At 37.7% G+C, this 11,836-nt stretch overlaps 1 protein-coding gene across 10 annotated transcripts in view; it reads right to left on the bottom strand.

Annotated features, from left to right (window-relative positions):
* Positions 1 to 251: 251 nt before the first annotated feature.
* Positions 252 to 11,836, bottom strand: part of brat (tripartite motif-containing protein brain tumor) — a 133,094-nt gene continuing 121,509 nt past the window's right edge. For all 10 annotated transcript variants that reach the window (XM_088182977.1, XM_088182979.1, XM_088182975.1 and 7 more), the window contains one exon: positions 252 to 4,608. In XM_088182977.1, coding sequence (XP_088039103.1) covers positions 2,040 to 4,589 — 2,550 coding nt within the window. In that variant the 5' untranslated portion in view covers positions 4,590 to 4,608 and the 3' untranslated portion in view covers positions 252 to 2,039. The remainder of the gene's footprint in view (positions 4,609 to 11,836) is intronic.

Genomic DNA, 11,836 nt, shown 5'->3' with positions numbered 1-11,836 from the left:
CCATTTTAAACGATGGAAAACGATACTTGTTCAAAGTATTGAATTATATAAAAGGTTTAATTCGATGCTGTGTTATATTTATATTATAATAAAACACAATGCCCATTATTATAATTGAAACTTTAAATAGAAAAAAATAACATTACTTAAATATGTATATGAAAAATAATATTAATGAGTATTTTAATATAAACAAGCAATTGTTCGGTTCGTATGCATAGAATTATTGATAACATAGCATCGAGTAAAGCTTTTTGAATGAATGACACGTGAAAAAAAATACATATGGTACTGACATAATACATAACATAAAGTCATAACAAATTTAATTAAACAATAATATACACAATTATAATTACATACATGCAGCCTCCTGTATATAAGGGTTTGTTTTCGGAAAGGGTGTGATAAAAAGAAAAACAAAAATAATGGCAACACACAAAAGCAAAAAATCACTTGTGGAATTACAAATACAAAAAAAATGTCAACGGATAAAAATATACAAATAAACATCACCTACCGCACCGTGATGATATGAAAAAAACTATACCTTAAAAACAATAATACTTGGGCATACACAAATTCTCTACATATAATATTACAAACGAAAATCACTGATGTGACGCATGATCGGTAGTAACGCTCGTTTAACATTATTCAGTTAGTTTAAAAATTATTTAAATCAGTTTTAAGTAAAAGTGAACTTTTTTAGTTCACAAAAAATAGTTTAAGTACTTCTTTTGTATGTCAAATAGTTAAATAAAAACTCGCGTTATCTTGACGATCATTCGCCAATATGTACAGTAATAAAAATAATAATAATAAAACAGAAAAAATAACATAATGAACGTTCGCATGCATCTGTATAGTGTATCTTATCGAAATTAATTAATTACTCGTTTATACTGCGACGTGATCTGAATGAAGATATTCGCAGTATAAAATTATTATTGACTACGAAACGATTATTATATTATGTTAAGAGCATAATGTCATGTAGTAAAAATTAGGAAACACAATCAACCGTGTATTTATAAAAAAAGGTAAGTGTAACATAATTCGTTACCAAAATATAAACGAATTAAAATTACTTTAATATAAATACGATAAAAAAGGATCATACGTAAAAAAAACACAGCAAAAGTGAGACGATTTACATTGAGGACTGACTAGGCATTGTTTAAACTGTTTATATATTTCATAATAATTTAAATATTAATGAACTAAACGTAAGTCATGTTTGCAAATTAAAAAAAAAACAGTAATTAAAAAAAATAACAAATAGTTTGCGAATTACAAAAAATGTCTAATCTATATTATAAAAAAAAAATAGAATTACCGTGTATAATCCAATCGACCGTCGATTAAATTTCTATACTTTAAAAACTTATCTTTTAATTTTTTTTATCATAATATGTAATAATGACATTCACTCTAACGTTTCCAGTCTTGTGTCGTCCCGGCGGACTTTAGTTTATATTTTTTTCATAACACGCCTAAAAAAATATTTTCCTCAACAAATGCAGCTACGTCTGCTCAATTAACCAATAATTCAACAACTTTTTGTTAGATTTTTAACTATATCAATTTTCGAACAATAAAGATTGTAATAATATAAAAAAAACAGATGTCTATCATATACACATAAAATAAACAACATTCAAGAAATTTCTTTCGGCGGAGATCATTTCCATAATCAATAATCATCATCATCATTATCATCGATTAAACAAATACATAATATTATTTTAAACGTTATAGCAATATTGGTCCAACAAATGAGGATACATACACGATTTCCTCCCAACTCATCCCTTCAAAATTTGGGATATATAATTTTACGTATATATAAAGAAAAAAAAAACGTTAAGATAAAAGTGATAAACCATAATAGTGTAAACAAAAAACAATTCGTAAAATCCACCTTTTTCCACGTTTTTTTTTATTGTTCACATTCGGCAGAATTCTCATGCCCGCATGTATTCGAGTTTTTAGCGTCAAAATTGTTTAGGTCAATTTTGACGACCGGCGTTTTGAACTCACATCCCTATCGGGGGCACTTGAACATAGCGGTATATGTACAGGCGGTAGTCCTTACTGGCTAACACCACGGAGCCGTCGTCCATGAGGGCGACGTCGAAGCACTGCGCGTGTTTCACCTTGCTCTCCAGCGCCGAGACCAGTTGGCCCTCTTGCGCGAAAATCGTCAGATTAAAGTTGTTGTGATTGTCGGCGATGAGTATTTCACCAGCCGCGTTGATTCCAACGCCGATCGGATAATTGGTCACTCCTTCGCCTCCGATCTGCCTCAAATAAATTCCCTCGTAATTGAAAACCTTGACGCAATGAGCCCGATTGTCGCTGATGAAGATCTCCTGCTTATCGTTCACCACCACACCGTTGGGGAACTCCAAGTGCTTGGAACAGCCGAACTTTTGCAAGACGTTGCCTGACTGATCGAAGATGATCACCCTCATCACTTTGCACTCGACTACTACTATGCGTCCTTTAGAGTCCACGGTGACACCGCGGGGATGCTGTAGAATATTAGCGCCGAACTTGCGCACGAACTGTCCGTATTGGTTGTATATCTGTATTTGGTGTGTCGGAGATCTCTCAGTCACGATTATATCGCCAGAAGTCCTGACCACAGCCACGCGATTCGGGTACAGCAGTTGACCGTCGCGTTTTCCGCATTCGCCGAATTGGAATTTGAACCTGCCCTCCTTGTCGAATATCTGAATGCGGTGGTTATTCGTATCTGCGACTATGATGTCGTTCTGGGCGTTTACGGCAACTCCGCTCGGCTCGGTGAACTGTCCCTCCATCACCCCGAATTCTCCGAATTTGCAATGGTAGATCATCTTGTGTCGCTTGATCTGCGACTTGGGCGGAAAGATCGCCGTCGATATGAGCTTCGACGTCAAGTCGAGCATCGGATCTGTGTGGTTGTTGCTGTTCAGCGAGTACGGATCGGCTAGACTAGGAGAGAATATCTCGCAGCCGCCGTTTGACCATTTTTCGTACGGGTTGATCGCGTTTAAGTTCATGTCTCCGACGGTCGAGGAGAAAGGTCCTATGTTATTGGGGCTGTTGAAGCGCTTGTTGATTATGTTCGATTCGAAAGGCGACGTCGATTGGCTAGACGCCGATACGATTCCATTCGTGAACTGTCGATCCAGAGCGCCAATCAACGACGACAAGTGGATTCCGCCGCCATTCAAGCTTCCGGAAGATCCATGCACAGATGATCCAGAACTGCTTCCTGAGCCTGGAGCTATCGCACCAGCGGGTCGCGCAATCGGAGGCTGCTTACCCGATCCGATCGTGGTGTCTCCTCCCGACCTCACGTAGCCGAAGGTGTTTCGCACGCCCACTTGGATCGCTTGGTAATTAGACACAAACTCTAACTCGCACGTAGACTGTACGCTCTGTTCAGGGTTGTAGCTCAACAAATTCTGCAGCTTCGAGTCTAATAGTTTTCTAAACATTAAAACTTCCGTTAAACTGGCACATTTCGTCAGGCGTTCGATAAAATCGCACGCCTGGTAAACTTTATCGATCGTCTCCTGCGTCTTCTGGCCGACAACAGTCAGGGAGATCTGCTTCGCCGAAAACGCGTTCTCTAGCTCCTTGAGCAGTTCTTGCTTGCGCTCGTCGAGCATTGATCGATAGAATTGGAACGTGTCGTTGATTTCGTTCTGAGCTTTGTGGTATTGCACTTGAAGGCGGCTGGAGCTGTGCTCGGTGGCTTTCAGCATCGTCCTCATTTCGGACGCTCGCGCTTTGGCCTCTGATATGACCTGCTGCATGAGCTCCAACTGCTGAGGTCCCGCCTCGCTGATGTGCTCGCACTCGTGCATCGCGCTGGGGTGCTCCAAGAGCGTGCACTCTTTACACACGGGCACGGAGCAAGTCCGGCAGAAGTATTTGAGTACGTCGTTTTTGTGTCTGGGGCAAGGGACGGCCTTTTCGCCGGCGCCGTTGCAGGACCCGTTGCTCACGAGTCCGTTCTTCGTCTCTTCTTTCATGTCGCTCAAGTTCAACACTCGGTGGCTCTCGAAGCAGTGCATGAACTGGTGCGCCATGACGCAGTTCGCGCAGAGATAATTCGCGCAGTCGACGCAGCGAGCTACGGCGTCGGACTCTTTGCCTTTGCAGCCGGTGCAGCGGGTGGCAGCGGCGGTGACGAGCTCCGAATCAGACTCGATTATGGTCGATATGACCAAGTTGGACAGCAGGCCGTTGACGCCGGTGCTGGGCAGCGTGCAGTCGACGTGGCACTGCGAGCAGGTGACTTTGCCGGGATGGGACTGCTCCTTCTCGAGGCAGGGGCGGCAGAAAGTGTGAAAGCAGGGCAAAACCTTAGGCTCGGTGAAGGTTTCGTGGCACAAGCCGCAAGTGGTGTCGAGTCCGTCGAACTCTCTGAGGTCACAGACGGCAGAGTCGCTGGCCGGCGGAGATGAACCGCTCAAAGTCAGCGGCGAGTCGACGAGTGGCGAACAGGACGATAGGTCTCCGCGGTCTCCGTAAGATCCGATCGAGTTAGCTCCTGGAAGTGATTCGAGGGAAGGAGTACGCGAGGCCATCTTCAATTAACCAGCATCCCTGTAACAAAAAAAAAACAAATTAATATGGGGGTCTTCATATACTCGCGCAGTTAATACGATAATTACAAGAAAACAAAGGGTAACCCGCAATAACGATAACACAATAGACTGACACTAAACGGATCACTACGGTAAGCCCAGATGTAATGTCCAGAGGAAAAAACAAACTCATAAACAATGTGTCAAAACACGTCGTTATTAACATCGTAAATACAGAGAATCCATACGCTATTACGCATTATGGTTGCGTAAATAATACGCCATCGGGAAACAGGAAAAATACTGTTAATATTTAACAATCTAAAATTTCACTCTTTTGAGGCATGGACATATTTCGTTGAACGAATATACAAGCGCAACAATTGATTGAATAATCTCTGTATCGTTGTGATTCACTGGAGACCTCCCCAACCTACAGTACAAAAGGCCTGACATAGAGACATTAACGCTCGGAGAAAGCACAGTTTGTTTCAATATATATAATACTGAATAAATTGTTGTCAAAGTCATAAAATTTTATATTAATATCGTAGAATCTAACTCAAAGCTATTTTTTTAACGAGATGCATCCGCAACGATCGATCGGCGTCGCGCGCTGTGTTTACACCGACAGGGGCGTGTCCGCAGCCCGTTGCTATAGAGACGCGTCTCGACGCCGTAGACGTGACGTCGCAACCTGTTGCCGGCGCGCGCTGCAGCGTCCCGCCTACCCATATCGCAGGTTCTCAAAAGGCGAAGTACTTTCTATATTCATTGTCGCCCCCGAATATTGATATCGATCCGCGAGTTAGGTAAGCAGACGATTACGCGAGCGCTGCGTAATTTCTTACGCAAGTCGGAACAGATCGAGGAGAGAGAGAGAGAGAACGGAGAGAAACAAAGAGATTGCGAAGGTCGGCGGCTCATTTACGATCGAGCTGACTACTATCGACCTCGTTAATCTTTTATATAACGCGATCGACGCGCGACCCTCTTCGGCCCTCTTACGGGTCGTGTGTCGTTGACCTACCCCGGCGCAAGCGGGGGCGAAACATTAAAAGCCTACAATAAGCCCATAACAGACACCTCACTCGAGTCACAGTTTCATCTCTTCAAATCTAATATTTAAGAATGTGATTTTAATACAAAGAATATTAATTTATATCAAAATTGCATACAGTTGAAGCGATTTATGTACGTCGTAGTTGAAGAATACAGCCTAGAACCCAAAATCAATATAGAAAATGAATCATAATTTATCGTAACAAGAATGCAATTTATTTGTATTTTTAATATTTCATCAAAGCAAAATTTGATCGATTATTTTGAGGACAATTTAAATGAGCGATATATAAAATCATTGTTCCATAAAATGAATTGATTGTGCATTACAACATTAAAAAATGAGCATTAAATAAATATATACATATGTACATATATGTTCATTAAAAAAATTAAATTGAGCAACATTTTATTTGTAGCGTGCACTAAAACAAATGATTAAAATAAATTAGCTGCGCGTATTTATTTTAATACACAAAATATAAAAATTAAATGATTAAAAAATAATTAATGATTCGAGATTTTGTTAAAAAAAATCTTTTCGAATATCCTTATATATTATTCTAAATCGGTTTATATAAATGTCACTAGAATCAATGCCGACAAATTCTAGGATAGTCACATATGTGGTGTTCGTATTCTGAAGTATCATTTTAAGCCTTATGGCATTTTGCAAAAGCCGACAAAGATTTTCCGTAAATTTAATATTTACGACCGAAAAGTTCTCAGTGATATTGTATTTGATGTGTGCCTGCATCATTAGTGACTATAAAATATCCAAATTAGATGTGAGAAATTATCATATACAATACAATAATTCACATTAACACGCGACTGCATAAGGCTCGGACACACTGGCGCGATGCGCCTCGCGGCGTGCGTCGCGTCGGTGTACTCGCTGCTTTAAACGAACAAACTGTAGATTACATATAGACATTTTATGTAAATCGATAGCAAAGCGAGCTGAAAATTACAGGAGACAGGTGTTAACGACAATAGCGCGATAGCGATCTAGACGAGGGGGAGTCGCAAAAAAAACGATCGAAACTCTAAATGTCGCCGTTATGGTTACACTTAATGACGAAGGGGTAAACGGACGGCGTTAACGGTCAAATTTGCATGTGCACATTATTGTAGTTGTATCTACGGGATTAGTCATGAGCAAAAATGCAGATGGAATGCAGAAATGCGGTGAAAAATGAACGCCGCCCCGAGATGACATTTTACATAATGTCGTTCGTGTGACGGCATTTAAAGGGCCGCTTTCAAAATTTCATACGTCGGGAGCACGTACTGGCAGTAAAAAAGTGCAGGTTTGCTCTGAGCTTTGATATAAGCGCGCTCCGACAGATTGTCAAGGCTGGTTTACACTGTACGTGCGGATGAACGCATCGCGACAGCAGCATTTAGCACGCTTGACACTAGTGTATTTAAAAAACGAATGACGAATATTAAGGCGCGATACGACTAGATGTGATGTTCCAAGCGACAAGTTTGCTGGTTCGAATGACGAATGCCGCACCGGCAAGTTCTGACCATGCGTTGACTTTATAACGTCCGTTTCGTCGCTTCCATTGAAACGTTTTCGAGCGTGAACAGAAATACATGTCAGGGCGTCGACTGTGGTGGTCGCCGGTGCGTGATCGATTTCAAATTGACGTGTTTATCGGCCAAACGATGTGAATTATAATTTACACGCGCAAATTACGCGGTGACTAATCAAAACGACGGCGTGAGTCCGAGCGTTCAATAAACACACGATATGCGGCGCTTCCACAGCTTCTATGGACATATATGCTTATACGCCCAATTCATTATTAGGTCAAGTATTAACTGACGAGATCCATATACGCGTTTATAGGACCGCTCAAAAACACTCAAGCGGTTAATGTAAGCGCATAATATAGCGCACATAAAACGCCACGATTACATTATATTAGAATGATAAAGCATTTCCGGAGTGAATTGCTTGATGCGCGTGTGTGTGAGTGTTAGTTAAGCCAAACAAACGACACAAATAATAAATTAATTTGCGCGCATGCGTCACCCCACACAGCGCTGTACATAAAATTATTATCAACTCCCGTTATCGTCCGTTTTCCTAATTAAAAATTATACACAACACAAAATTGTGAGCACACGATATCGGGCAATAAATTCCTGGCGCGGCCCTGGTATGGCTCGGGGGCGGACTAAGGGGTGGCCCATTGTCGCTAAACGCGTGCCAAGTCATCGTTATAATGAAAATTAATTTTTCTGTGACATTTACAAACGGCCGCACAGTGCAACGTCAAAATACATACACACACATTTTTAAATCAGAGAGACAATACATATACGAAGGAAAAATATGCATCATATTTAATGGACGCCTGTTGTTTATGTAGCAAATTGGGGTTTTGTTGATTTACCATAATGATAAAATCACAGGCTGTGTATACCGTGACAGTTAAATTTATTTATCAAAACAATATACAATGTGTTTTTGGGAAACGTTACAAACTTGGAATTATGTTAGATGAGTGATGGTATAATTCATGGTTGAGTATTATTACAATCTAATCCCGCTGCTAAATCTAATCATTTATTAGTAACAATGAGGTATTTTTTTTAGTCGCATCATTTTTCACATATTAATATTTGCTTATATATAAAATGTTGCTAAAATAAATTAAAAGAACTCCATGAATATGATACATATAAGTTTAGTCCAAGAACTGGAAGAAAACGAAAGACTATTAAGGAGGAATGCTGTATATATTTACTACCTAGCTGATGAAGAGTTAATGAAGATTCACTCAAAGGTTACAGTAGAAGAGTGTATTAACAAGAAGTGTGAAGAAATGCATTTAGCACGCACGAAATGAACCAATCGACACAAAATCTAAACGGTTTTAAATTGAGAAAGATTGATCCTCTCTGATGAGAGTAAAATAAATGTATACGGGTGATAGAGTGCACATGGCAAAAGATACGGTGAAAATGTATTCGGGCAACTGTGCGAAATCCAGGGAGCCATATTACATGGGGGTGCTTCTTATATTCCGAAATGGAAGGTATCCACTTCATCGACGGAGCAGTAAAGACGGTGGATAAATCTGTCCATGGAAAATCACATCGACTCAAATTTTAACTGCAACTTATGAATGTTTCAAATAAAGTTCTCTTTCCGCAATTTTATAAAGAACAAAAAATAAATAAATAATTTATAATATAAGAAAAAATGTGAAAATATAATCTTGGACTCCTGAAAAAGTTCTTAATTAAAAACCAATAGAAAAAAAATCGATTGCACAACTCAACGACCAAACAAACAATTATATTTGTGATCGAAGCTGTTTTCCACAACAAATTCGTTAAATCGTTTAATTCCATACTTTTCTCTATTTTAGCAATATTGAAAGCAATAAAATAAAAATATTTAAACTATTTATTAGTGACACGATTTTAAATTTTTTTAAATCAGATGATGTTCAAGAATTTATTAATGAATTTCAAAGTTTTTAAAAATAACTGCTCAAATTTCATCATTTATTTATTATTTTATTATAGATTTTTATTTTATTTTTAATATGCAATAAACATACCAAGTGGTTAAAATTTAGTTGGGTTCGGTGATTATTACGCACAGCGAAATTCTGATCAACGAGAGTGAATGCGAGATAAGGGCGTGCTGAATGCATGCTCTTATCTCTCACTCATTCTCGTCACTTAACATACGAGCGATCGAGAGGAAAAATATCTCACCACCCGCGCCTGATACATATGTATGTATCTTTAAGAATACGTTAATATATATATAAAAAAATTGTATATAAAATAGATAATAAAATTACATAATTTTTTACTTAAAAATAGTGAAATATAAAGCAGTTGGAATTAAAAGTAAAATATATTTGACATTTTCATATACATTTGCAATTTTTGTTTGCGCAATGATCGCAGTAACCTTTAGTTGTATACGAAATATTATGATTTTGAAAGTGAATCGTTGTTTTTCACGCTAATGTACATATTTAAAAAAATTGTATGTTATTTGTGCTTGTAAAGTTTGCATTGCAGAAGCAGGGGTAGGAATCGTGTTCATGTGAAAATACAGCTGTAAACTAAATGCTAAAATCTACCATTATAAATTTGTTTTAGAAAACGTTTTAAAATATTTTCTATGCAATATATTTCTAGCAAGAGTTGATTAGTAAAAATAAGTATTATTGGTTTCTTTATATGAGCTTGTTTATCTTCCGATTACAAATTACGTTATACAGAACTTTTAATATCGAATAGTATTTAAAAATAAAGTGTTACATGGAAAAAAATAATTTATAAAATTATTAAAATAATTGATAGTATACATAAATTGATTCGAGTGAATTTGATTTATAAATGTGATATTAATTATAATTTACTGAATGATAAAATCTCGTTACGACCAAAAGGGTTAATATCGGTTTAATTAAGAAAAGTTGCGAGGGTGGAAGTCACGAATTTTTATCGCTAAGCTCTGAGATTAAAAATAAATGAAATAAAATTTACAGTTTGTATTATATAAAATACTAGCTTTATTACTCTGCCATGCCCGAAATAGATTTAAACTTATTATTTATTCATCCTGTTATTAAAATTTTCACTGTACGTATTGCAGCAGCACGTGTTCGGTCGTCAGCATATTGCTGTTCAGTTTCTTCAGCGGTTTCATGGCACGTTGACCTAGAAACGGCAACCAGAATAACATGTGCAAATGACACGTCGCTACTGTTTAGAAAGAGTTCTTGCGACACAAACAGACACATGTATTTTCTGTTTTATAGTATGGGTTAAAAATATATTAATAAATCGTTCAAGTTGACGTCTAGAGTACATCAACTTCGAGCGATCTCCTCCGTCAAATCCAAAAAGTAACTTTGCTAAAATAACAGCGCAAACTTTTAATTATCTGATAAGGCCAAAGTGGAAGCGCGAGGAAGGGAAAGAAGTGGGAACTTCAGGTATGCCGGCGGATGCTGCGTCTCATCCCCGCCGAAAAGGCAGGAGATTGTTCGGAAAGTTTCATGAATACAAATAGAGTCCGGAGGAGCGAAACATTATTAAAATTCGCATCGTCTACGCGCAGTTAAGCGAGATGTAAACAAACGACCAATCCAGTGGGTCAAATTGGGCATATTCATCGAGCGAATTAAGCGCAATTAACCGGGCATTGTAAACAACCTGCTGAAAATTTCTTATTTACACAGCGGACGCGTTGCCGATCGATACGTTTGTACAATATGCTACGATAACGGTGTACAATAACAGAATAATAGTGTATGTGTACATTAACAAATTGCAACCGCTAATAGGAGTAAACTATTGCCATTAATGTGTTAATAATTTAAAATTAATTGTTATATAACAACACGTTTCCTGTGTGTATAAATGTTGGTTAAAAAATATTTTATGTATTTATTCAAATAAACGCTTATAAAAATAATATATGCCCAATGTTTTGCAAAATTAAAAAACATAAAATATATATTATGTATGTATGTATAACATGAAGGAGAAACTGTATGAACTATCATATATTTTTTATCTAAATCAGCTGTTATGTATAATATATAATATTAATTTAACATATATTGGCGATTAACACTTTCAGCTGATCAACAGTTGATATAGATGTTATGAAAAGTCTTTTAGTCCGATAAATCCGGCTTTAAACTAAAATTGACTAATATAAAAAAAAAATATTCAAAACTTAATTCATTCAAAAAATTTTAAAGCAATAATACTTTTTTTTTGGGACACGTGCGTCGAAGGGCCGGAGAAGAATATCCAATTGATTGCGTAGTACCCAAAGTCAAATATTGTGGCGGAAGCGTTATGGTCTGGGGTTGCATGGCAGCAGCAGGGATAAGATATCTGTACATTTGCGAGGGTAATATGAATAGAAACATTTATATTTAAATGTTGGAATCCTTTTTAATGGATTACTACAGGAAAATATGTCCAAGCATAGACCACGCTACTCCAATTCCAGCAAGAAAACGCTCCATTAGTTAGTTTGCGTCAAAGGGTTTGACGCTTTTAAGATGGCCTACTCAGTTATGGGCAAAAAGTTGCCCAATACAATTGCAAACCAAAAATTAAGCTGCGAGAAAAATTGTCTCCGTCCACCCGTAAATCATTAGTTGACAGTATGCCAAAAA

The sequence above is a fragment of the Plectrocnemia conspersa genome, unplaced genomic scaffold (assembly GCF_051122295.1).
Source record: "Plectrocnemia conspersa isolate PC_06_02 unplaced genomic scaffold, ASM5112229v1 ptg000003l, whole genome shotgun sequence".
Classification (NCBI taxonomy): domain Eukaryota; kingdom Metazoa; phylum Arthropoda; class Insecta; order Trichoptera; family Polycentropodidae; genus Plectrocnemia; species Plectrocnemia conspersa.
The sequence above is the reverse complement of the archived record's forward strand: the minus strand, read 5'-3'. Positions and strand labels throughout refer to the sequence as shown.